Genomic DNA, 27,006 nt, shown 5'->3' with positions numbered 1-27,006 from the left:
TAAGAATTGTGAGTTTGACTTGTTTTCTTTGAGGCTCTGGGAACCTGTTTCCCTCACTCTGCGCGCAGTGGTGTCTGCCCTGCCCTCTGGGTCTTGCACTCTGATTGGCCTGAGAGTTCACTCCCTGGCCGGCTTTCCTGCCCTGCAGAGGAATCACTCTGCTGTGTCTTGCTGGGCCTGGGTTGTCTCTGGTCACCTGGAAGGAAGTGTCCACCTCTCGAAGATGCTCCCGTCCCCTAGCCGCCCCCATAGCGTGGCTGTCTTCTCTTTTCTCACTTTCTGTGGAGGCCTTCACCAGATTGTAAGGAGGTGGCTGACCAAATAGTATCCGTTGGCTTCTCACACCTCCTTTTATTTCAGAAAATATTGCAGGCAGATTGGGAGTAGTATTTGAGAGGTTGCTTCTCTCGTGCTGGTGTTGGTTTGAGGGTTTGAGTCCAGTCCTTAGTTTTGTTTTTTTTTTTTTTTTTTTTTGAGACTGAGTCTTGCTCTGTCACCCAGACCGGAGTGCAGTGGTGCAATCTCGGCTCAATGCAACCTCCGCCTGTCCCGGGTTGAAGCGATTCTCCTGCCTCATCCTCCCAAGTAGCTGGGACTACAGGCACGCAAAACTATGCCCGGCTAATTTTTGTATTTTTATGGAGATGGGATTTCGCTGTGTTGGCTGGGCTCATCTCGAACCCGTGACCTCAAGTGATCTGCCTGCCTTGGCCTCCCAAAGTGCTGGGATTACAGGCGCCAGCCACTGTGCCCAGCCTGAGTCCACTCCTTCTGCAGGCTCAGACATCTTGGGCACGTCTGTTTGTCTCTGCATCTGAGGTGTAAAGATGCCCTTAAGAATAGTGTTTGGTGGCCAGGCGCGGTGGCTCAAGCCTGTAATCCCAGCACTTTGGGAGGCCGAGACGGGCGGATCACGAGGTCAGGAGATCGAGACCATCCTGGCGAACACAGTGAAACCCCGTCTCTACTAAAAAATACAAAAAACTAGCCGGGCGAGGTGGCGGGCGCCTGTAGTCCCAGCTACTCAGGAGGCTGAGGCAGGAGAATGGCATAAATCCGGGAGGCGGAGCTTGCAGTGAGCCAAGATCCGGCCACTGCACTCCAGCCTGGGCGACAGAGCGAGACTCCGCCTCAAAAAAAAAAAAAAAAAAGAATAGTGTTTGGTTCGGATGGGCAAGGGAGGGTCACAGTCCAAGGCACCCCTCTTGTCAGGGTGTTGGACCCTGGTCCTGCCCTCCTGGATGGAGTATGGTTGGTTCTGGTGAAACCTTGAGAACAAGTATGCATCATCCTCAGGCTGGCTGTGAAGCCCACCCTACAGGTATTGAGAGGTGCTCATCTATTTGCTGTGGTCTGTAATTGACAGAGCAGGCATGGTGGCTTCCTTGTTGTTATGATTCTGTCTGTATTATGGCCTAGCTGCTCACGGGTTTAAGTAATGACGTTCCCTTTAGGAATGTGGAGAGTCATTGCTATGTATCGATGGTGTTTCCTTGGGAAAAAGCCCAAGTGTATCTTCTCACAGCAGAAGAGGTTTCTGAAAAGTATTAAGGATTAAATATGAGGACATCGAGTTAGATTTTACTATTGACTTTATAGAATGCAGTCTCATGGAAATTTTCTCTGCAAGATATACTTGAGATGACCATAGCATTTTATTTTTCCTAGAGCCAGGATCTCGCTCTGTCACCCAGGGTGGACTGCAGTGGTGTGATCCTAGCTTGCAGCCTCCATCTCCTGTGCTGAAAGGGATCCTCCCTCCTCTGTCTCCTGGGTAGCTGGGACTACAGATGTGCGCCACCACACCTGGCTAATTTTTTAATTCTTAAATTTTTTGTAGAGACGAGGTCTCGCTATTTTGCCCAGGCTGGGATTGAACTCCTGGGCTCGTGATCCTCCCACCTCGGCTTCCCAAAGTGCTGGGATTACAGGCATGAGGCACCACACCCACTCAACATTCTTTAAACATGTTCATAAATGAAGACTTCAGCTTTCTGAAAATAAATTGCTGGGATGACTCTAGTGTTACCTTTGTGAATGAAAAAAGAGAACTGTGAAAGAATCTGGGTTGGGCCTGGTCACTCACGCCTGTAATCCCAGCACTTTGGGAGGCTAAGGCAGGAGGATCACCTAAGGCCAGGAGTTAGAGACCAGCCTGGGCAACGTAGCAAGACCCCCATCTCTACAAAAAATTAGCAGTGCATGGTGGCACACCTTTAGTCCCAGCTACTTGGGAAGCTAAGGTGGGAGGATCACTTGAGCCTGGTAGTTCAAGGCTGCAGTGAGCTATGATTGTACCACTGCAGTCCAGCTTGAGAGACAGAGTAAGACCATGTCTCAAAAAAAAAAAGAAAAAAAAAGACAAGAAAGAACCTGTACCATTCTTGGCTGCAGCTTTGCATGCTTTTGGCCTTCCTTACATTACTGGGTTTCTCATAAAAAGGATGTACCCCTTTCTCTAGTAAGTCCTTGCTGATGTCCCCCCCACCTCTTCCAATAGCTCATTCTTCCCTGAAGATTCAGTCTTGGGAGACCTACCTCTCTTCATCACTGCTGTCTAAATCATTAACCAGAGTTGCAGAAAGAGTGCTGGATTTACCCGGATAACAATGTGTGATGTTTCTCTGACCCTAAGCTGCTCAGCTGTGAACCGAGGTGTAAAGCGGATTGTTAGAGCTTTATATAGCACACAGCAGCTGGGGCAAAAGCGCCTCTCTCAGGTGCTGGTATTCATTTGCTAAGTTAACCCTCCTGGGGGAACTGCTGGGAGGACCCTGCTTGGCAGAGGCCCCCAGGAATGGCCTATCCCCAGAGGTGCTGTCGGCTGTATCTTTCGGTGGACCTCCAAGTCAAAACTTAGAGGGCTGTAAGGAGACATCCTTATTCCACAAATTTGTCAGAGTTTGGGGGCCTTCTGCCTGCTGCTGGCTGGAAGAAATTCCCTTTACTTCCCACCAAGACCCCTTTTCAGGAAGCGAATTTGTCATTACACGGTTTGGTTGCAGGTGCTCAAGGGAGCATCGAACTGTCTTGCTAGAAATGATTTCATAAAGTGTTACGAGAAATACCTAGAGTTCTGCCCTTTTTTTTTTGAGATGGAGTCTTGCTCTGTCGCCCAGACTGGAGTGTAGTGGCGCAATCTTGGCTCACCGTAACCTCTACCTGCCGGGTTCAAGTGATTCTCCTGCCTCAGCCTCCAGAGTAGTTGGGATTACAGGCATGCGCCACCACACCTGGCTAATTTTTGTATTTTTAGTAGAGACGGGGTTTCGCCATGTTGACCAGGCTGGTCTCAAACTCCTGACCTCAAGTGATCCACCCGCCTTGGCCCCCCAAAGTGCTGGGATTATAGGTGTGAGCCACTGTGCCCGGCCCTTGCGTTTTTTTTTTTTTTTTTTTTTTCTTTTTGAACAGGGTGTTGCTCTGTCACTGAGGCAGTACAGTGGCATGATCATGGCTCATGGCAGCCTCCAACTCCTGGGCTCAGGTGATCCTCCTACCTCAGCCTCCCATGTAGCTGGGACTACAGGCATGCACCACCACACTAGCCTAATTTTTTATTTTTTTGCAGAGGTGGGGTCTTGTGTGTTGCCCAGCTGGTCTCAAACTCCTGGGCTCAAGTGATCCTCCTGCCTCAGCCTCCCAAAGTGCTGGGATTATAGGAGTGAGCCACTGCACCCAATCCTAGATTTTTGTATCTGGGTGAACATTACCAATATGAAGATCTAAACTTATTAATTGGGGTGGATCCTTGAAACACCCAAAGAGATGGAGGAGTAGTTAATCTCTGTCTGTGTCATGAGTTCCCCATATATCTTCCTGGATTTGGCCTCGTGGCCATTTTATTGATTGATCGAGTGATGATTGAGACAGAGTCTTGCTGTGTCCCCAGGCTGGAGTGCATTGGCGCAATCTTGGCTCACTGCAACCTCTGCTTCCTGAGTTCAAGCAATTCTCATGTCTCAGCTTCTGGAGTAGCTGGGGCTACAGGCATGCACCACCATGCCTGGCTAATTTTTGTATTTTTGTAGAGATGGGGTTTTGCCTTGTTGGCCAGGCTGGTCTTGAACCCCCGGCCTCAGGCGATCCGCCCATCTCAGCCTCCCAAAGTGCTGGGATTACAGGCATGAGCCCCTGCGCCTTGCCTATTTATTTATTTTTGAGATGGAGTCTCACTTTGTCACCCAGGCTAGAGTGCAGTGGTGTGATACCAGCTCACTGCAACCTCTGTCTTCCGGGTTCAAGTGATTCTTCTGCCTCATCCTCCCAAGTAGCTGGGACTACAGGCGTGTACCACCACGCCCTGCTAATTTTTTGTATTTTTAGTAGAGACGAGTTTCACCATGTTGGCCAGGCTCTTATCGAACTCCTGACCTCAGGTGATCCATTCACCTCAGCCTCCCAAAGTGCTGGGATTATGGGTGTGAGCCACTGCGCCTGGCCATGTGGCCATATTATTTAATAGGCACGTCCGAAAAGCAACACCCCTCTCTCTCCAGCTGGTTGACACTGGGAAACTGAGACCAGCTTGTAAAATGGCTTTCCTGCCCAAAGGCCCCAGAGAAGACAGCAGGGAATTGGGTTGTGCAGGCATTTGGTCAGAGGCGTGAGGAGGGAGGGAGGGAGGCCAGGGCAGTGTGAGTTTCCATCTGGAGGACGATGGTGTGTGCTGCATTCCACACTGGAGATGGCACATTCCACATATACACGCAGTCAGGGTGCCGCCGCCACCCCCTTCCCCTGCCGGGAGCAACTGTCAAAGCCTCCACTTCCAGAAAGCCCGTCTCCCTGCCTGACGTCGGCCCGTCCTCCGTCTCAGCGAGCAGGTCCTGTGTGAGGCGGGTGAGAGGCACAGCCGATACTGCTCTGGAAGCTGATACTGCTCAGCCGGGGTTGTTGCTGGGGCACTGTGTGTTGAAGGATCTGCACCGACGTCTCGTGGTGCGTTTGGTTTTTTTCCTGCAGGAGTCTGAGGGATTTGGTGACAGGCTGTTCCTTAAGCAGAGAATGAGCTTACTCTCTCAGATGACTTCATCTCCCACCGACTGCCTGTTTAAGGTGAGACACCAGGACGTCTCTGTGGGTAAAGGTGGGTGAGGAACGCTGCATCTCTTGGCAGCATCAGGGTTGGCCAGGCACGGTGGCTCATGCCTGTAATCCCAGCGCTTTGGGAGGCCGAGGTGGGTGGATCACCTGAGGTCAGGAGTTCAAGACCAGTGTGGCCAACATGGTGAAACCCCCGCCTCTACTAAATATACAAAAATTAGCTGGGTGTGGTGGGCGCATGCCTGTAGTCTCACTACTCGGGAGGCTGAGGCAGGAGAATGGCTTGAACCAAGAAGGTGGAGGTTGCAGTGAGCCAAGATTGTGCCATTGCACTCTCGTCTGGGCAACAGAGAGACTCTGTCTCAAAAAAAAAAAACAAAAAAAACATTCCATCAGGGTGGTGGTCTACATAAATCCTGAAGTTCCATTCTGTGCTCAGTCAGAATGGGTGGTAGGAATGCTAAGGTTTTAAATCTGGGATCAAGGCTGGATGGGGTGGCTTACTTCTGTAATCCCAGCACTTTGGGAGGCTGAAATGGGAGGATCACTTGAGGCCAGAAGCCTGAGACCAGCCTGGGTAACATCATGAGTACCCATCTCTATAAAACAATACAAAAATTAGCCAGGTGTGGTGGCGGGCACCAGTAGTCCTAGCTGCTCAGGAGGCTGAGGTGGAAGGATCACTTGAGCCCAGGAGTTGGAGGCTGCCGTGAGCTATGATTGTGCCATTGCACTCCAGCCTGGGTGGCAGAGTGAGACCAGCACATTTCCCCATCTCCCTCCGCATGCTGTGCTGTAGCTATGTTGGGCAGCACACACTGGGCGCAGGCCAGGCCTCTTGCTTTCTCAGTTCCTCAAAATACTACTCATTTTTCCAGGCCAGCTCAGTGGCACCTCTGCTGGCAGCCCTGGCAGAGCTGATGCCTCCGCTGGGCTCAAGGAGCCCCTTGTCAGATGTTTGTGGGTGTGTGCACTGGGTTGAGAACACGGTGCCTGACTTCCTGATGGTCTGGTCACCTGGCACATGGGGGCAGCTCTCTGCTCAGACACTGGCCACAGGCAGGCCGCTAAGGTGCCCACAGGGCAGTCCGTGAGGGCTGGGCAAGGGCAGAGCCCTCTGGGGGAGGCTGCTGGGCTTCCAGGCAACCTGGAGCCAGAGTGGGTCCCGGGGAAGAAGCACGTCCAGGAAGCACAGGGTGAGCTCCGCAGGTTTGTGTGTTGATGGAGTTTCCTGCTCATTGCAGCTATTCTCTTTCCATTGCAGGCTGAGGCTCTATTAGAATAAAAGAGGATCCCCTAGTCCATAGCAAGTATAAAAATAAAGATAATAATGATAAATAAACAGAATACAAGATGAAGCTGGACTTGGTGGTGTGCACCTGTAGTTCCAGCTCTATGGGAGACTGAGGTGGGAGGGATCACTTGAGCCTGGGAGGTTGAGGCTGCAGTGAGCTCTGATTGTGCCACTGCACTCCAGCCTGGGCAACATAGCAAGACCTTGTTTCTAAACAAAATAAATAAATTCTGTTATTTATCACCCTGTAGGGATTCACTGAAACAAACAAACAAAAAAGAATGCAAGAGGAACAGGACTGAGGCTTTTTCTAGTGAGGTGGCAAAATCCACACTGATGTTCAGAGATGTGTTGTCTGCCCGCCATTCCTATTGCTTTATGAATTTTGTCACTTTTTGTTTTGTTTTGTTTTTGTTTTTATTTTTTGAGACAGAGTCTCGCTCTGTCACCCAGGCTGGAGTGCAATGGTGTGATCTTGGCTCACTGCAAATTCTGCCTCCTGGGTTCAAGTGATTCTCCTGCCTCAGCATCCCGAGTTGCTTGGATTACAGGCGTCCGCCACCACGTCTAGCTAAGTTTTGTATTTTTAGTAGAGATAAGGTTTTACCATGTTGGCCAGGCTGGTCTCAAACTCCTGACCTCAAATGATCCGCCTGCCTTGGCCTTCAAAGTGCTGGGATTATAGGCGTGAGCCACCGCTCCAGGCATATTGTTGTTTTTTTAATTATGGAAAACTTTTAACATTTCCAGAAATAAAGAGAGTAGTAGAATGAGCAGAGGCCACCTTTGTGCAGTTGTTTCATCTCTCGCCGCCTGCTTTCCCCACCGCCAGTATGATTATGAAGGAAATGCCAGAGAGCAAATCATTTCATCCATAAACACATAGATGAACGTTTCTACAAGGACTCTCCGCCAGGCTCAGTGGCTCACGCCTGTAATCCCAGCACTTCGGGAGGCCAAGATGGGTGGATTACTTGTGGTCAGGAGTTTGAGACCAGCCTGGACAACATGGCAAAACCCCATCTCTACTAAAAATACAAAAATTAGCTGGGCGTGGTGGTGGATGCCTGTAATCACAGCTACTCGGGAGGCTGAGGCAGGAGAATGGCTTGAACCCGGGAGGCAGAGGTTGCAGTGAGCCGAGACTGTGCCACTACACTTCAGCCTGGGCAACAGAACGAGACTCCATCCAAAAAAAAAAAAAAAGGGCTCTCAAAATATTTACTTCTAATAATTAATTCCTGCATGTGGATAGCATTTTGGATGTCACTTTTCAGCACATTGCATCAGGTAACCAGAAAGAAGTAGAGAGACTTCTGAGCCAAGAGGACCACGACAAAGATGCCGTCCAAAAGATGTGTCACCCTCTCTGCTTCTGCGATGACTGCGAGAAACTCGTCTCTGGGTAAGAAGGTGCTGGTGGAGGCTCGGTGTGCCAGGAAGCAGGAGACAGGAGGCCTCCTGGACCTTCTCCACTGTGCACTGTGTGACTGCAGATAAGGACTGTCCTCTTTGCCCCCCAGCTGCCTCTGCTCTACAGTGGAGATGATAGCAGCTGCCCCTTTGGAGAATCGGATAGGTTGCAGGTTGTCAAAGCACTGCTCACTGGCGGACTGGCCGCCCGGGTAGGCTGGTTATAGGGCCTGCCCCAGCCTCAGAAAGGAGGTTTTAGGATGGGAGGAATGTCCGTTGTTCCCAGTAAGATTTTTGGTTTCTCATTATCCTTGTCAGGCTATTTTGCTGGGTGTAGAGGCCTAAAGGGTTGGTGGGGGAGAGACTCTAGGGCCAGGTACCTCTGTTCCTCACGCCGGGTGAGCCCTGGGACAGTCCCGGAGACACACATCTTGCGGGGCATCCTGTGGACCGCCTTCTCTCCGTGGCACCTGCCTATCTACCTGGTCAGGGAGAGGCTTTGCTGTGCCATTCCCCTGTGTAGTTTTCTGTCTCTTTCTGTATTCTAGGAGGTTGAATGATCCCTCAGTTGTCACTCCATTCTCCAGAGATGACAGGGGGCACACCCCTCTCCATGTGGCTGCTCTCTGTGGTATGTGGTCCTGGGCTGGCCCCTAGGGGCTGTCACAGCAAAGGGATGGTGCCCAAGGCGACCCAGCAGAGAGGCCTGGCTGATGGGCTGGGGGTTGGCAGTTGGGGCTGCGTCATGGGTCCGCCCTCCAAGGGCCGGAAGGAGAAGAGGAGCAAATGTTCCGCAGGCCTTGACAGCCAGCCTGCTGCCTCCTGTGCTGGGTGAACCCCCTGCGTGGTTCCCACAGCGTGGAAACACTGCCTAATGCTGCCCCGGGCTGGGGGCCTGGCGAGGGAAGGCTTGAATCTGAACTATGGGAACGGTCTCAAAATCGTCAGCTTGCAGTTCTTGTGGCCCTGCCTTTAAAAAATATTATTGTCTTTGAAAGTATACATTTGGCTGGGCGTAGTGGCTCATGCCTGTAATCCCAGCACTTTGGGAGGCCGAGGTGGGCAGATCACTTGAGGTCAGACATTCGAGACCAGCCTGACCAACACGGAGAAACCCCGTCCATCTATACAAAATATACAAAAAATAGCCTGTCATGGTGGCGCACGCCTATAATCCCAGCTTCTGCGGAGGCTGAGTCAGAAGAATTGCTTGAACCTGGAAGGTGGAGGTTGCAATGAGCTGAGATAGATCCAGCCTGGGCGACTGAGTGAGACTCTGTCTCAAAAATAAATAAATAAATAAATAAATAAATAAATAAATAAATAAATAAAATAAAGTGCACATTCAAGATAGAAAACATAAGGTCCTCCAGAGTCCCCGGCCATCCCTGTCTCCCAGAGATCGTTGTGATTGATGAGTGTCTGGGGTGTCTGCGTGCTTGTGTGGGTGCATAAAATATGTGGTGCTCTAGGGCTCATAATATTCTGCTGTGTGCAGTTTTTCTCTTAGCACTATGCAAGAATATGTTTACTTGTATTTTTTAATGGCTGCATAATATTCCATCTTAGGAACTGATGAGTCATGGAACCTCTGGAAGTGTAAGGCTCTTTTCCATTTTTTATTGCTGAGAGGTGGACTTTGGCTGGATCCCCTCCAAGGTCTACCCCAACATGTCCGGAGTCTGCAGAGCCTTACTTGGTATTACCTGTAGGTCCTCTCTAGCAGCAAAAGTATCTACTGTGTGTTTCATGCCCAGGACTAGCAGGGTACAATAGTGTTGTGGTTTTACAGTTAAGGTGTGGAAGTCGTCTGTGCCTTCCTTCTCCATTGTGCCTTCTGCTCCGCAGGGCAGGCATCCCTCATCGACCTCCTGGTTTCCAAGGGCGCCGTGGTAAATGCCACAGACTACCACGGGGCCACTCCACTCCACCTGGCCTGTCAGAAGGGCTACCAGAGCGTGACGGTGAGCAGTGGTGCCTTTGTGGTGGGCTGTCGCTTTGCACCTGGGAGCTTGGTGTTCTGCGCGGGTGACTGTACGGTCATGCTGGCTACCCTGCACCCCCGTCTCCTGGTGCTGTGTCCTCCTCGTTCCACGGCGGCTCTGCTGCAGCAGTAGTCAGGAAGTCCAAGGACTCCCGGGGTGTCCTGGGAGGACTTTCTGGGTCTCCTGGACAAGATCGTTAGGTTTAGATTTGAAACTTCCTGGCCGGACGTGGTGGCTCACGCTTGTAATCCCAGTGCTTTGGGAGCCCAAAGCAGGAGGACTGCTTGAGCCCAGGAGTTCAAGACCAGCCTGGGCAACCTAGGGAGACCCTGTCTCTACCAAAAAAAAATTTTTTTATTTATCTGGGCATGGTGGTGTACGCCTATAGTCCCAGCAACTTGAGAGGCTGAAGCGGGAGGTTTGCTAGAGCCCAGCAGGTCGAGGCTGTCGTGAGCAATGATCGTGCCACTGCACTTCGGCCTGGGAGACAGAATGAGACCCTCTCTCTAAAAAGAAAAACTTCCTGATCATCTAGGGGAAGAAAAGGTGGGGCTTTAGACTTTTTTCTTCAGTCTCTAAACTGTCAGGAAGGATGGGTGTTGGTATAGTTTGAGTAGTAGCAGAAATGAGATTGAAGATGGTAACAAACGACCTCCCCCTGCTAAGACTGGAGGCCGGGCCTCCCAGGGAGCCAGCTGTGCCCTGCTCATCGCTTTCCTTTATCTCCGCAGCTGCTGCTGCTGCACTACAAGGCCAGCGCGGAAGTGCAGGACAACAACGGGAACACCCCGCTCCACCTGGCCTGCACCTACGGCCACGAGGACGTGAGTGGCCCTTGATGTTCCCGGGGCGGGGCGCTGTGTTCACCTTTTCCCACTCGTAGAGAAGTCGGGATATCTCATTAGTCTAATGTATTTTGTGTCAATAATTACTGAAACACTGGGTGTGTAAATTTTTTGAATATGAAAGAATGTTAGGCCAGGCACGGTGGCTCACGCCTGTAATCCCAGCACTTTGGGAGGCTGAGGTGGGCAGTTCACCTGAGGTTAGGAGTTCGAGACCAGCCTGACCAACATGGTGAAACCCCGTCTCAACTAAAAATACAAAAATTAGCTGGGCATGGTGGCGGGCACCTGTAATCTCAGCTACTCGGGAGTCTGAGGCGTGAGAATCAGTTGAACGTGGCAGTCGGACATTGCAGTGAGCCAAGGTCGTACCATTATACTCCATCCTGGGTGACAGAACGAGACTCCATCTCAAAAAAAAAAAAAAGGAATATTTAATATATTACAGATGCCATATTGAAGTAACAAAAATTTAAAAAGAAGTTGCTCATTTTCTTATCCTGAAGTCAAATCATTTTCATTTATCCTTGCTACCGTCTGGTTCTTACTTGTGTACATATTCAATTTTTACATTTTCTGTTTTTATTATTTGCTTATTATTTATTTATTTTTGAGACAGGGCCTCACTCTGTCACCCAGGCTGGAGTGCAGTGATGGGGTCTTGGCTCACTGCAACCTCTGCCTTCCGGGTTCAAGCGATTCTCCAACCTCAGCCTCCTGAGTAGCTGGGATTATAGGTGTGTGCCACCACACCCAGCGAATTTTTGTATTTTTAGTAGAGACGGGGTTTCACCATGTTGACCAGGCTGGTCCTGAACTCCTGATCTCAAGTGATCCGCCTGCCTCGGCCTCCCAGAATGCTGAGATTACAGGTGTGAGCCACCGTGCCCGGCCATCTAGCACATTCTTTAATAGCTGCAGTGATCTATCGTGTGTTGTGTCGGTGGTCTCCAAGACCACCCCTGGGCTCAGCGATTTGCTGGGAGGACTCACAGAACTCAGCAGACAGTCGCACTCGCAGCTGTGGTTTGTTACAGCAGGCCACAGAACAACATCAGCAAAGGAAACAGGCACATGGTGGAGTCCAGAGGAGAGCAGGGGTGAGCTTCAAACAGTCTCTCTCGGCCGGGAACAGTGGCTGGCACCTGTAATCCCAGCACTTTGGGAGACCAAGGCCGGCAGATTGCCTGAGGTCAGGAGTTCAAGACAAGCCTGGCCAACATGGTGAAACCCCATCTTTACCAAAAAAATACAAAAATTAGCTGTGCGTGGTGGTACACACCTATAATCCCAGCTACTCAGAAGGTCGAGGTGGGAGAATCACTTGAACTCAGTAGGCAGAGGTTGCAATGAGCTGAGATTGCGCCGCTGTACTCCAGCCTGGGCGACAGAGCGAGACTGTGTCTCAAAAAAAAAAAAAGATCTCTTTTCATGGAACCACACAGGGTGGGCTCAGTTCTTCCAGCAGTGAGTTGGAACCCCACACAGGAAGTGTGGTCCACTCGGGAGGAACTCAGTCCCCAAGAGTTACTGAAGGCTAGTCCCATAAGCACCTTCTGGACAGCATGTTCCAAAATGCCATACTCCCAGAAGAAACTCAGCGCTCAGCATAAACCGCATTGTATAAAACAATTGAGGCCCAGTATGAGCCACCTAATGAATTAGGGAACTTTGGGAACACTCCCCACATCTAGGCACCCATAGAATGTTTCAGGCCAACAGGCAGTCTTGCAAGCAGGCTTCTCAGTGGTTAGCAGTCTTGCAAGCAGGCTTCTCAGTGGTTAGCAGTCTCAGGCCTGCTGTAGTAACTCTGTTCTATACATGGAGATAGCACAGTTTTTGCAGCCACTTCTTACTGATTGGCAGTTTCATCCTTTTGCAAGCATGAGGTGTCCTGGCTGAGCGCGGTGGCTCACGTCTATAATTCCAGCACTACGGGAGGCCGAGATGGGAGGATTGCTTGAGCCCACGAGTTTGAGGCCTGCCTGGGCAACAGAGCGAGACCCTGTCTCTACAAAATAAGCAATAAAAAATCCAGGCATGCTGGTGCATGCTTGTAGTCCCAGCTGCTCAGGAGGCTGAGGCGGGAGGATCGCTTAAGCCCAGGAGTTCAGGGCTGCAGTGAGCTATTACTGCACCACTGCACTGCAGCCTGGATGACAGAGAGAGATCCTGTCTCAGAAAAAAAGAATGAGGTGTCCTGATCAGATACTGTGACACCTCTGAGTTCTGTCTATTACTGCGCATTTGCTTGGTGAGGAGGCCGAGGAGAGCACAGACCTTGTCGAGGCTTGGTACGTCCATGAGCGATGCTCTTTCCCCATCTCTTTGCAGTGTGTGAAGGCTCTGGTCTACTACGACGTGGAGTCGTGCAGGCTTGACATTGGCAACGAGAAAGGAGACACCCCTCTACACATTGCTGCCCGCTGGGGCTACCAAGGCGTCATAGAGACATTGCTGCAGAACGGAGCATCCACCGAGATCCAGAACAGACTAAAGGAGACGCCCCTCAAGTGTGCGTTAAACTCAAAGGTAGCTCTTCCCGTCTCTGAGCGGCGAGATGACTTTGAAAGAAGATCGACGTCCGTCGCTTAGGTCTTGGCCTCATAGACAAATTATGCATTAGTGCCTGAGGGCAGAACTTGGCTTGCACCCTTTCTGCTGCATGTGGGACTTGATCGTTAATGGGTTTTACTGATTGATATTATTTTTGGTTTGAGTGGGCACTTTTCTCACGGTTGTTCCAGGAGCTGCTGCAGGCAGAGCTTGTTCTAGTGCTGAGTGCTATTGATTTATTGGCAAATGGAGTGGGTAGAAAGGAGGGTCCTCAGAGGCAGGAACTGGGGAGGGAGCAAGATGTGTTGGAACTCTGTTTTCCTGGTGCTTCACCTTCAAAGCCTGGAATCTTTATTCTGACTCGGCTAGTTCTGGACGTCATTGAGTATGGTTTCTTTCCTACATAACTTGTTAATGAACTCACTTTTTTCTGGTAGTAATTTCTGGAGACATAGTTTGGGGAGCGTGTTGTGAAGCGCTCACCTCTCGGGCATCAGCGGGGACCGGGGGTGGCTCACAGTGGCTCACAGAGTCCAGTTGTCTGCACTCTCGTCTCTCGGCAGCAGAGCTGGTGAATGGCGTTATAAGGCAGGCATGTGGCAGACTGACCGGGGAAAGCACAGGTCCCTGTGAAATGGAGACCCCAGCTTGGGGGTCCCCTGAGGGATTCTGTTCCAATCAGGTCTCTAGGGGAGCCCCCTTTGTACAGGCCTGACTTTCTACCTTTTTACAAAAACACTTAATTTTTTGTTGTTTTGAGATGGAGTCTCGCTCTGTTGCCCAGGCTGGAGTGCAGTGGCTCCCTGCAACCTCGGCTCACTGCAACCTCCACCTCCCAGGTTCTAGCGATTCTCCCGCCTCAGCCTCCCAAGTAGCTGGGATGACAGGTGCCTGCCACCATGCCTGGTTAATTCTTTGTATTTTTAGTAGAGACAAGGTTTCACCGTGTTGGCTAGGCTGGTCTCGAACTCCTGACCTCAGGTGATCCACCCACCTCGGCCTCCCAAAGTGCTGGGATTACAGGCGTGAGCCATTGCACTCAGCCCCAAAATATACGATTTTATAAAAATAATAGAGATGAGATCTTAGTGTGTTGCCCAGGCTTGCCCAGGCTTGTCTTGAATTCCTGGCCTCAAGTGATCCTCTCGACTCCACCTCCCAAGGTGCTGGCATTACAGGCATGAGCCACTGCGCCGGGCCAGCTTTTGTCTTTTGATGTTTTACTGGCTCCCTTTTATAATTTCCAGCTCTTCTAGGTCGTTCTTTCAGTTTGTTCACATCTTATTCTGGGAGTAGCACAGTTTGAATTTGTTTTTATTTTTGTTTTCTCGAAACCTCTTTATTGAGGCATGATTGGCATACAAAAAGCTGTATATAGTCAGTGTGTACAACTTGATAAGTTTAGAGATAAGTGGACATCTGTGAAACTGTCACCACCATCTATGCCATAAACATATCCATCACCTCCAAAAGTTTACTTCTGTTCTCTTTTTTTTTTTTTTTTGAGACAAGGTTTGGCTGTATTGCCCAAACTGGAGTACAGTGGTACGATCTCAGCTTACTGCAACCTCTACCTCCTGGGCTTAAGCCATCCTCCCACCTCAGCTCTCAAGTCGCTGGGACTACAGGCATGTGCCACCACACCTGGCTAATTTTTGGATTTTTTATACAGATGGAGTTTCACCGTGTTGGCAAGGCTGGTCTCAAACTCCTGTCTTCAAGTGATCTGCCTGCCTTGGCCTCCTAAAGTGCTGGGATTACAGGTGTGAGCCACTGCCCCTGGGCCTTCATCTTTCTTTATTTTTATTTTATTTTATTTTTTTGAGACGGAGTCTCACTCTGTCACTCAGGCTGGAGTGCAGTGGCATGATCTTGGCTCACTGCAACCTCCACCTCCCGGGTTCAAGCGATTCTCCTGCCTCAGCCGCCCTTGTAACCGGAAGGTACAGGTGTGCGTCACCACGCCCAGCTACTTTTTTTTTTTTTTGTATTTTTAGTAGAGACGGGGTTTCATCATGTTGGCCAGGCTGGTCTTGAACGGCTGACCTCAAGTGATCTGCCCGCCCCGGCCTCCCAAAGTGCTGGGATGACAGATGTGGACCATCTCGCCATCTCGCCCAGCTTCCCTCTTTTTTTTTTTTAATTATGTTTTTGGTGTGTGGTAGGGACACAGTGTAAAATCTACAGTAAAGCACCGTTTGTGAAGGGTTAGATCCCTGCTTCTGGCTTCAGAGGCCTCGGCTGTACCCTGAATACCTTTCTGCAAAGGTCGCAGCTTTCTGACAGGCAGAGCTGACTGGGCTGAGCAGTGCCACCACGGCCTGGGCTACTGCGACGTCTTGGGAGGAGGGTTCTACTGCTGTGGTATTTGTTTACCAGAGGCCCTTCCAGAGGGAGATCTGCAGAGGGAAGGAGAGGCCGCCTTCTCGGCTTGGCTCTGAGCTGCTCCTGCTTGAGACCTGTGGGTGCTGGAGGAAAGGCCACACCTCCTGCCTGTGGACAGACAGGCCTGGGGGCTGGATGCAGTCACCTGTCAGGCTCCGTGCGGGTCTGGCTTCTCTTACCCTTCAGTCCATGCATGGGAAGCCCTGAGTCCTCCCATGGGGCAGGAGGAGCCGTGATGGGAGGAAGCGCCGACTTTGGTGTGATCCTATGTAAATTGCCGCCTGCTCTGGGTCTTGGTTTCTCTGGCCATCCAAGCTGGGCCACATGACCTAAGGCTCACTGCACTGACATTCTGAGGAGCTAGGCCGGCAGTGGGGCATGTGGGTGATGGGGCTGTGCTGAGACGACCTCCATCTCATTGGGTACTGTTGGCATCCCCGTTGTCCCCCTAGATTCTATCTATAATGGAAGCCCATCACCTGTCCTTCGAGAGGAGGCAGAAGGCATCCGAGGTAAGTCAGCCGGGCAGAGCGAGCTGGTTACCTCGGAGACCAAGGGCTCCTTCTCCGGTCCTCACGTGTCCCTGTGCCCTGTCTTCTCTCTCGTCGGGGCTCCCTGGCTACAGGCCCCCGTGCAGTCCCCGCAGCGCTCCGTGGACTCCATCAGCCAAGAGTCCTCCACTTCCAGCTTCTCCTCCATGTCAGCCGGCTCAAGGCAGGAGGAGACCAAGAAGGACTACAGAGAGGTGAGGCTTCCAGAGGGAGGACGGGGACGGGGAGGCCTTGGCGGCCCCAGGCAGTGGCGTTCAGCTGAAGAGCCATGGCCTGATGAGGGCTGCCCTCTCAGCCTGCTCGCCTGTGCTGGGGCCGCTGCTGCTCTGTGGTGGCTGAGGTTGGTGCCTTCGAGCTAGGCCCAGCGGCATCTCGCAGTGCTGTGCACTTAGGCGTGCCCTTCCGTGGGCTGGTCCCTGAGCAGCAATTAGTGTGGTAGAGAGTGTTTGTGTATTAGAGAGAGGATAGGCTAAGAAAAATACAAGTCAGGTCATGTAGAGGTCCACTGATTTCAGATCATTTTATTTTATTTTATTTTATTTTATTATTTTTTATTTTTTATTTTTTTGAGATGGAGTCTTGCTCTGTTGCCCAGGCTGGAGTGCAGTGGCCGGATCTCAGCTCACTGCAAGCTCCGCCTCCCGAGTTTACGCCATTCTCCTGCCTCAGCCTCCGGAGTAGCTGGGACTACAGGCGCCCGCCACCTCGCCCGGCTAGTTTTTTGTATTTTTTAGTAGAGACGGGGTTTCACCGGGTTAGCCAGGATGGTCTCGATCTCCTGACCTTGTGATCCGCCCGTCTTGGCCTCCCAAAGTGCTGGGATTACAGGCTTGAGCCACCGTGCCCGGCCAAGATCATTTTATTTTTATTTTTATTTTTTTGAGATAGAGTCTCGCTCTGTCTCCCAGGCTGGAGTGCAGTGGTGCGATCTCGGCTCACTGCCACCTCTACTTCCAAGGTTCAAGCAATTCTCCTGCCTCAGCCTCCCAAGTAGCTGGGATTACAGGGGTGTGCCACCATACCCAGCTAATTTTTTTGTAGTTTTAGTAGAGATGGGGTTTCACCATGTTGGCCAGGCTGATCTTAAACTCCTGACCTCAGGTCTCCCAAAGTGTTGGGTTTACAGGTGTGAGCTGCTGCGCCTGGCCTGTTTTTATTTTTCATTTTTATTTTTACTTTTTTGAGACAGAGTCTTGCTCTGTCGCCCAGGCTGGAGTGTAGTGGCACAATCTTGGCTCACTGCGACCTCCACTTACTGGGTTCAAGCAATTCTCCTGCCGCAGCTTCCCAAGTAGCTGGGATTACAGGTGCCTGCCACCATGTCCAGCTAATTTTTTTGTATTTTTAGTAGAGAGAGGGTTTCACCACGTTGGCCAGGCTGATTTTGAACTCCTGACCTCAAGTGATCTGCCCACCTGGGCCTCCCAAAGTGCAGGGATTATAGGCATGAGCCACCGTGCCCAGTCTGATTTCAGATCATTTTGGAAAGTGTCTGCATAGCATTCTCTGCCTTCCATCCCCGCTCTATAGGCACCTCTGTTGAGAACCTAATGTCGTTGTTCCTGAGTTCTTGCAAAGTTCACGTAGGCATTCACACACATGTCCACCTTGCAGTTTGCAGAAGTTCATTGATGGCCTTTGTTTTTCTTTTTCTTTTTTCCACTTAAGTTACTTTAGAGTTTGTTCAGTGTCAGCACAATAGATTTGCCTCATTCTTTTCTTTTTTTGTGACCTAATCTTGCTCTATCACCCAGGCTGGAGTGCGGTGGTGTGATTTTGGCTCACTGCACCCTCCACCTCCCGGGTTCAAGCAATTCTCGGGTCTCAGTCTCCTGAGTAGCAGGGATTACAGGCACCCGCCACCATGCCTGGCTAATTTTTTTTTTTTTTTTTTTTTTTTTTTTTTTTTTTTTTTTAGTAGAGATGGGATTTCACCATGCTGGCCAGGTTGGTCACGAACTCCTGACCTCAGGTGATCCGCCCACCTCAGCCTCCCAAAGTGCTGGGATTACAGGCGTGAGCCACCGCACCTGGCTAGTTCTGCCTCATTCTTTAGCTGAGAAGTGGACTGTTGAATGGATGTACCACCTTTGATGGCCCCCGCCATGGGTGCTGAACCCTCATGGACCCTACCATAGTGTCCCACTACCCGCAAGCCGTGACATGCTCTTAGAGGACCAAGTAAGCTTAGCTCCATGCAGAACCACAGCAGAGAAAGCCACGAGACATGGTCCAAAGTCTAACGGAGACCTGAAGTTGTCCCTGGGAGGGGTGTCCACCCTCATGGTGCCCAGCTAGCAGATATTGAGAGCTGAGTTCAGTATTTCTTTCTTCTTTTTTTTTGAGACAGGGTCTCACTTTGTCACCCAGGCTGGAGTGCAGTGGTACAGTCATAGCTCCCTGCAACCTCAGACTCCTAGGGATAGCCTCCAAAGTGCTGGGATTACAGGCTGAGCCACTGCACTTAGCTAAGTGTATTTTTCTGAATCATAGAGGTGGCTGGCGTCTTAGGAAGGACTTGTTCTCCAAGGCGACCATGGCCTCACCTTTCCACGTGGATAAAGTTACAGTTTATATTCCCTAAATGGCAATGGGTTCTGTGCACACCAGCAACTTCCTAGGATACCCTCTCTGAGCAGTTTTAGGGACACGTTTACAAGATACTAAATCAGCTGGGCATGGTGGCTCATGCCTGTAATCCCAGCACTTTGGGAGGCCGAGATGGGCGGATCACCTGAGGTTGGGGGTTCGAGACCAGCCTGGCCAACATGGAGAAACCCTGTCTCTACTAAAAATACAAAAAAAAATTAGCTGGGCATGGTGGCGAGCACCTGTAATTCCAGCTACTAGGGAGGCTGAGGCGGGAGAATCGCTTGAACCTGGGAGGCAGAGGTTGTGGTGAACCAAGATGGCACCGTTGCACTCCAGCCTGAGCAGTAAGAGCGAAACTCCATCTTAAAAAAAAAAAAAAAAAAAAAAGATACTAAGTCAGACATTAAAACTCTACAAATCAAGCCAATAGGTTTTCAGAATGTTTATATTATTTTTATTATTATTTTATTACTGAAATCATTTTTCTAACATTCTTGTTCCTTTTATTAAGGTAGAAAAACTTTTAAGAGCAGTTGCTGATGGAGATCTAGAAATGGTGAGTTTTTAGAAGTGCCTTTTCTTTTATTTTTATTTTTTAGAGACAGGGTCTTCTTCTGTCACCCAGGCTGGAATGCAGTGGCGTGATCATGGCTCACTGCAGCCTTGAACTCCTGGACTCAAGTGATCCTTTTGCCCCAGCCTCTTGAATAGCTGGATACACAGTTGTGCGTGGCCATGCCTGGCTAATCATAAACAAATTTTTTGTAGAGATAGGGTCTCGCTATATTGCCCAGCCTGATCTTGAACTCTGGGCCTCAAGGGATTCTCCTGCCTTAGCCTCCCAAAGTGCTTGGATTACACGTGTGAGCCACCATGCCCAGCTTTAGAAGTGCTTTTTATTATAAAAAGCTTGTTCTAGCTTAAAACAGCCACCCATCTGGGTTTCTTGTCTCCAGTTCAGTTTTGGGCCACGTGGACCCTCTGATTTTGTGCAGAGGGCAGTATGTTTAATGCATATTTGGTAATGGCAATGTTATATTTTCCCGACAAGTAATGAGGCGGATGAACATATAGGCACATAGCAAACGTGGGCCCTGCCTTTCAGACGTCCATATTCCAGGAGTGTGGTGAGACGTTGCCAAGACCAGAGACCATGTCCGGGGCACAGAGTGTGGGCTCAGAGCCCAGGCCCACTAGCCAGTGTGCAAGGAGGGCAGCTCGGTTTTAAGAGAGGGCAGTGTTTTGGGGAGAGGAGGAAATAGAGAGGCGAGGGCAGAGCCCAGTGGTGTTTGTGAGGCTCTGCAGAAGCTGTGGTCGGCTGGGACTCCTGGGCCGCGGGAGGGGGCCTGAGGCTTGGGGCTCCAAGGAGTCATAAGCAGGTGTCTGGATAAGCTGGGGCTGCCGGCCCTGGGCTGGCACCTGGAGAGAATGTTGTGGCTTGAAGGGAAGGCGTCTGTCCTATCATTAGGCACATCTGACAGTGAAATGAGTGGACAGTGGAGATAGCCTTCCTTAGATTCTGAGGGACAGATTTCCCTCACTTGCCTTTGGCCCCTTGAAAGGACTGTGTCTTCCACTTTGTTGTTTTTTTGAGACAGAGTCTTGCTCTGTCATCCAGGAGTGCAGTGGCATGATCTCAGCTCACTGCAACCTCCACCTCCTGGGTTCAAGCAATTCTCCTGCTTCAGCCTCCTGAAAAGGTGGGACTACAGGCATGCACCACCACACCCGGCTAATTTTTGTATTTTTAGCAGAGACGGGGTTTCACCGTGTTGGCCAGGCTGGGCTTGAACTCCTGACCTCAGGTGATCTGCCCGCTTAGGCCTCTCAAAGTGCTGTGATTACAGGCATGAGCCACCATGCCTGGCTGTATCTTCCACTTTTAATGGAGGAGGGAGTGAGGTGCTTACTAAATGCCCTAGGACCAGGGTGGGTTTATTTTTTTTGAGACTGTCTTGCTCTGTTGCCCAGGCTGGAGTGCTGTGGTGTAATCATGGCTCACTGTAGCCTTGAACTCCTGGGCTCAGGCGATTCTCCGGCCACTGCTTCCCAGAATGCTGGGATTACATGTATAAGCCACTGCGCCCAGCCCTAGGATAGAGTTTTAAACCCATCACCCTGAGGCAGCACCGGTCTGCCTGCCCGTTTTTATGATAGAAGAAAAGAATCTCTGACATAAGTTGTGAAGTGGAAGGACTGAGGAAGGCTTCATGAGGGAGCAGAAGCCGGTTATAAATGGCTGTGGGGTTGAGGAAGGAAGTGTGAGCCCTGATTGGGAACGGTTGACGGTGTGTGTTTAAGATACTGTGCAGCGACGACGCTGAGGATGTGTTCCTGTTTCCCTTACTCTCCATCACCAGGTGCGTTACCTATTGGAGTGGACAGAGGAGGACCTGGAGGATGCGGAGGACACTGTCAGTGCAGCAGACCTCGAATTCTGTCACCCCTTGTGCCAGTGCCCCAAGTGTGCCCCAGCTCAGAAGGTTCGGCTTTGTTTCTATTGGTGGAGGTCAGGGAATGTAGGCAATTTTTTTTTTTTTTTTTTTTTGAGACAGGGTCTTGTTCTGTCACCCAGGCTGGAGTGCAGTGGTACAGTCATGGCCCACTGCAACCTCAATCGCCTGGGCTCAAGCGATCCTCCCACCTCAGTCTCCTGACAAGCTTGGACCACAGGCCTGCACCACTACACTTGGCTAATTCATTTCTTTTTGTAGAGACCCGGCCTTTCTGTGTTGCCCAGGCTGGTCTCGACCTCCCAGGCTCAAGCGATCCTCCTGCCTCAGCCTCCCAAGGTGCTGGGATTACAGATGTGAGCCACTGCTCCTGGCCAGCAAATTCTTCCTTTTTCCCTCAGGAAAGTTCTCTGTTTCTCAGCCAGATAATTACTGTACTGCGTGGCTGTGAATAAGTATTCCCCAAGATATGGTGGGACTCATTAGCCCAGGGCGGCTGCCAGCTTCCTGCGCAGCAGGTGAGTGAGCAGGGATGTGTCCCCGTGATGAGCATTTTGGCTGCTATCTGGGCCCCTGAGTCCCGTGGCAGGAGCTTATGAACAGATGCTCAAGGGTCTCCTTTCAGGTACGTAAAGCCCTCCAGGGAAGCTGCACGCATGTTCTGCTGCTGCTTTTACTCGGGTGAGTTCAGTCTTCGTGGGGACTCTCTCCCAAGTGCAGAGGAATCCCCAAACCCTCTCCCAGCTTCCCCCAGGGGTAACATCCTTGCAAAACTATGGTGCAGAATCACAGCCAGGATATCGACATTGATGCAATCTGTGGACCTTAGTTCAGATTTCCCCAGTTCTACTTGTTCTGTGTGTGTGTGTGTGTGTGTGTGTGTGTGTGTGTGTGTATTTCTGTACAGTTGTGCTACTCAGTGTGTGTGTGTGTGTGTGTATTTAGTTCTGTACAGTTGTGCTACATGTGTAGGTTTATGTATCCACCATCACATTCAAGATATTTTCTGTGACAGAAGATACTTTTTTATACTCATTGTTCTTTTTTTTTTTTCCCAAGATGGAGTCTTGCTCTGTTGCTCTGTTGCCCAGGCTGGAGTGCAATGGGGCAATCTCGGCTCACTGCAACCTCTGCCTCCCAGGTTCAAGCCATTCTCCTGCCTCAGCCTCCCGAGTTGCTGGGCCTACAGCACCCACCACCACACCCGCCTAATTTTTGTATTTTTAGTAGAGACGGGGTATCGCCATCTTGGCCAGGCTGGTGTCAAACTCCTGACCTCAAGTGATCCACCCACCTCAGCCTCCCAAAGTACTGGGATTACAGGTGTGAGCCACCGCACCCGGCCTCCTTGTTCTTTTACAGCCTCTTATTCTTGTTTTGTAATGTCCCCAAAAGACACAACCCTAAACTGCTTTATATCTGTGATTAAATTAAAACCCACCCCGCCATTCTTTTCTAGCCAGTGTTTTAGAGTTGGTTTTTAAATCCTTTATTGAAGTATAATTCACAGACAGTAAAGTCTATTTATACAATTTGGTGAACTTTTACAGATGTAAAACCTGTGAAGCCATCACCCCCATCAAGACACAGCACGTCTCCGTCACCTGCAAGCACATTTCTCTCACCACAAGACCAATCACTCAAGCTGCCCTCTGACAGCCACACCCACCTCTCTACCTGCCACACCCACCCCACCATCCCCAACCCCTGGCAACCACTCACCTGTTCTCCGTTTCTCTGATCCTGTCACTTCAAAAACGTTACATGAATGTAATCACACAGTATACGTATGACCTTTTGGGATTGACTTTGTTCGCTCCGTTTGATTCCACGTTGTTGCATAGAATCAGGTCTGTTTCTCCGTCGCGGGATGGCATTCCATTTGTTTAATGGTGGCATATACTCGCTGTGGAATGTCCAAGGACACGTATTTTGTTCCTGGTTTGGGGAATGTTATCAATAAAACTGCCATGAACAAACATTCGAGTAGACGTTTCGGTAAGAACACAAGTTTTCATTTTTCTAGGATAAATGCCTGAGAGTGCAATTGCGGAGTCACGTGGTAATTGCATGGTAATTCCATGGTTCGTTTTTATAAGGAACTGACAGTCTTTTCCCAAGCAGGCTGTATGGTTTTACATGCCCACCAGTGATGTGGTTTCTCTTCATCCTCCCCAGCCTTGGGCATGGTCATTGTTCTCTGTTTCAGCCATTCAGATAGGTGTGTAGTACTATCTCAATGTGGCTTTAATTTGCATTTCTCTAATGGCTGATGCTGTTGAACAGCTTTTCATGTGCTTATTTGCCATCTGTATATGTTCTTCAGTGAAATGTCTGTTAATGTGTTTTGCCCGTTTTCTCATTGGTTTGTTTTTGGCTTTATTGTTGAATTTTGAGAGTTCTTTATATATTCTAGATATGTGGATATTTGTCAGATACGTGGTTTGCAGACATTTCCTTTCAGTGTGTGGCTTGTCTATAATCTCACGTGGGCTTTCACAGAGAAATAGGTTTTTCTACATCTAGTTTGTCAATATTTCCTTTTATAGATTATACTTTTGGTATCAAGTCTGATAATTCTTTGCCTTGCTCTAGATTTCCAACTTTTTCCTGTTTTTTTTTTTTTAAGTTATACTTTTATATTTTATAGTTAAGTCCGTGATCCAATTTGTGTTAATTTTTACTCAAATTGTGAGATTTAGGTTGAGGTTCTTCTTTTTTTTTCTTGCCTACAAATGTCCACTTGCTCCAGCACCATTTGTTGAAAAGCCTCTCCTTCCTCCCAGGACTTGCCTGTGCACCTCGGTTGGCTATAGATTGTGTGGATCGATTTCTGGGTTCTCTGTTCTGCTACATTGATCTATGGGCCCATCCTACCAGTACCGTGCTGTCTTGATGACTGTAGCTATGTAGTAAGCCTCAGTGCTGGATTAAATGATTCTTCCTAATTTATTCTTCTTTGCCAGGAATGTTTGTGGCTATTCTGTGGCTTATGCCTTTCCATGTAAATATTTATTTATTTATTTATTTACCTACTTACTTACTCACTCTTATAATACCCAGACTGGTCTGAGCCATATCAATTTTAGAATTAGCTTTTGTATGTCTACAAAATACCTTGCTCAGATTTTGACAGGAATTACATTAAACCTACAGATGAACTGGGGAGAAATAACATCATCTGACTCAACGTATGTTGAGTCTTCATGAACGTGGTATGTCTCTCCAAGTATTTACGCCTTCTTTGACTTATTTCATCAACATTTTGTGATGTTTTTTTCAGCATACAGATCCTGCCTGTGTCATGTTAAGTGTAAACCTCAGTATTTAATATTCTTTCAAGCAGTTGTAAATGGTGTTGCATACATAGCATGCATTCATGTGTTAGCTATCTAATTATAGATGTGTATGTCCCATACTAAGAGAATTAGGCTGGGCTCAGTGTCATACTCCTGTAACCCCAACACTTTGGGAGGCCACCCTGGAGGATCACTTGAGGCCTGGAGTTTGAGACCAGCCTGGCCAACAGAGTAAGACCCCGTCTCTAAAAAACTAAAAATATAAAATATAAAATAAAAAAGAAAATGAATTTGGCCGGGCACAGTGGCTCACACCTGTAATCTTAGCACTTTGGGAGGCCGAGGCCAAGGCGGGTGGATCACCTGAGGTCAGGAGTTTGAGACCAGCCTGACCAACATGGAGAAACCCCATCTCTATTAAAAATACAAAATTAGCCGGCTCTGGTGGCACATGCCTGTCATCCCAGCTACTCGGGAGGCTGGGGCAGGAGAATCATTTGAACCCAGGAGGCGGAGGTTGCGGTGAGCCGAGATCATGCCATTGCACTCCAACCTGAGCAACAAGAGTGAAACTCCATCTCAAAAAAAAAAAAAGGGGATTTGACTTTACAAAATAGATAGAGCGGTGTTAGCCTTTATATTGTAGGATAATTTTACCATTTCTAAAAAGAACTTCAGCATGGGCGACTCTTGAGGATATTGAAAATGACTGAAGTTTTCCCTCACACGTTTTTCAGCTGTGAGGTAACATGTACATTGGGGGTGTGCGCCTTTTGACCTGGCCCCCTGCCTCTGGATGCACATGATCCAGAACACAGTTTCCCCAACGTGGGCGGCTATGAAAATGCAGGATAAGAAAGGCAGATGGGGCCGGGCGCGGTGGCTCAAGCCTGTAATCCCTGCACTTTGGGAGGCCGAGACGGGCGGATCACGAGGTCAGGAGATCGAGACCACCATCCTGGCGAACACGGTGAAACCCCGTCTCTACTAAAAAATACAAAAAACTAGCTGGGCGAGGTGGCGGGCGCCTGTAGCCCCAGCTACTCAGGAGGCTGAGGCAGGAGAATGGCGTAAACCCGGGAGGCGGAGCTTGCAGTGAGCTGAGATCCAGCCACTGCACCCCCACCTGGGCAACAGAGCAAGACTCCGTCTCAAAAAAAAAAAAAAAAAAAAAAAGGCAGATGGTGTTCCCTGACATCTGGTGGGAAGTGACAAAGCCCCCGGTCCCTCAGTGCCTGTGTGTGGCGAGGGGAGCTTGCTGCGTCTCTGCCGCTGCTGTTTTTGCTATTTTGCCCCTCCCTGTTTTCCCACTTTAATTACACAGTAAAGTACTGTAAACTTGAAGTCTTAGGCTCCCTGCACTTCTAAAACCTCTTATTCTCCTTTTGTAATTTCTCAAAAAGACACAACACTGTACTGCTTCATGTCTGTGATTAAATGAAAATCTTCTAGCCCAGTGGTGTTCTTTTTTTTTTTTTTTTAATTTTAATTTTTAGAGATGGGATTTCACTCTGTCACCCAGGCTGGAGTGCAGTGGCACAATCATAGCTCACTAACAGCCTGGGACACCTGGGCTCAAGTGATCCTCCTGCCCCAGTCTCCTGGAGTGCTGGGATTACAGGCATGAGCCTCTGCACCAGGCCTGCAGTAAAAAATTACATTTTTTTTTTTTAAGACGGAGTCTCCCTCTGTCGCCCAGGCTGGAGTGCAGTGGCGCGATCTCAGCTCACTGCAACCTCTGCCTCTTGGGTTCAAGCAATTCTCCTGCCTCAGCCTCCCGAGTAGCTGGGATTACAGGCGCATGCCACCACACTTGGCTAATTTTTGTATTTTTAGTAGAGACAGGGTTTTGCCATGTTGGCCAGGCTGGTCTCAAACTTCTGACCTCAAGTGATCCACCTGCCTTGGCCTCCCAAAGTGCTGGGATTATAGGCAGGAGCCACTGCTCCTGGCCTAAACTTTTTTTTTTTTTTTTTTTTTTTGAGAGACAGTCTTGATCTGTCACCAAGGCTGGAATGCAGTGGTACAATCATAGCTCACTGAAGCCTCAAACTCCTGGGCCCAAGGGATCCTTTTGCCTCAGCCTCCTGAATGGTTGGGACTACAGGCACGTACCACCATGCTGGGCTATTTTATTTATTTTTGAGACGGAGACTGGAGTGCAGTGGTGCGATCTTGGCTCACTGCAACATCTGCCTCCTGGATTCAAGCAATTCTCCTGCCTCAGCTTCCTGAGTAGCTGGGACTACAGGCGCATGCTACTATGCCCAGCTAATTTTTGTAGTTTTAGTAGAGACGGGTTTCACCATGTTGGCCGGGATGGTCTCGATTTCTTGACCTCATGATCCGCCCGCCTTGGCCTCCCAAAAGTGCTGGGATTACAGGCGTGAGCTACCTCGCCGGCCTGATTTTTTATTTTTGTAGAGACAGGGTCTTGGCTGTGTTGTCCAGACTGGTTTCAAACTCCTGGGCCCAAGCCATCCTCCTGCCTCACCCTCCCAAAGTGCTGGGATTATAGACGTGAGCCACCACACCCGGCCTCCAGTGGTGTTTTAGAATTTGTTTTTAAATCTTTTATTGAAATATA

General features: G+C 49.7%; 1 protein-coding gene across 8 annotated transcripts in view; it reads left to right on the top strand.

Annotated features, from left to right (window-relative positions):
* The window catches only part of LOC105495596 (ankyrin repeat domain 27), an 81,034-nt gene that overhangs the window by 40,948 nt on the left and 13,080 nt on the right, over positions 1–27,006 (top strand). For 7 of the 8 annotated variants that reach the window (XM_071085960.1, XM_071085963.1, XM_071085959.1 and 4 more), the window contains 10 exons: positions 4,966–5,058; positions 7,618–7,745; positions 8,302–8,384; positions 9,602–9,717; positions 10,470–10,562; positions 12,918–13,115; positions 15,977–16,036; positions 16,150–16,269; positions 19,179–19,223; positions 21,028–21,150. In XM_071085960.1, coding sequence (XP_070942061.1) covers positions 4,966–5,058; positions 7,618–7,745; positions 8,302–8,384; positions 9,602–9,717; positions 10,470–10,562; positions 12,918–13,115; positions 15,977–16,036; positions 16,150–16,269; positions 19,179–19,223; positions 21,028–21,150 — 1,059 coding nt within the window. The remainder of the gene's footprint in view (positions 1–4,965; positions 5,059–7,617; positions 7,746–8,301; positions 8,385–9,601; positions 9,718–10,469; positions 10,563–12,917; positions 13,116–15,976; positions 16,037–16,149; positions 16,270–19,178; positions 19,224–21,027; positions 21,151–27,006) is intronic. The other variant, XM_011765333.3, reaches the window with a different exon arrangement.

Source organism: Macaca nemestrina, chromosome 20 (genome assembly GCF_043159975.1).
Source record: "Macaca nemestrina isolate mMacNem1 chromosome 20, mMacNem.hap1, whole genome shotgun sequence".
Lineage (NCBI taxonomy): Eukaryota > Metazoa > Chordata > Mammalia > Primates > Cercopithecidae > Macaca > Macaca nemestrina.
The sequence above is the reverse complement of the archived record's forward strand: the minus strand, read 5'-3'. Positions and strand labels throughout refer to the sequence as shown.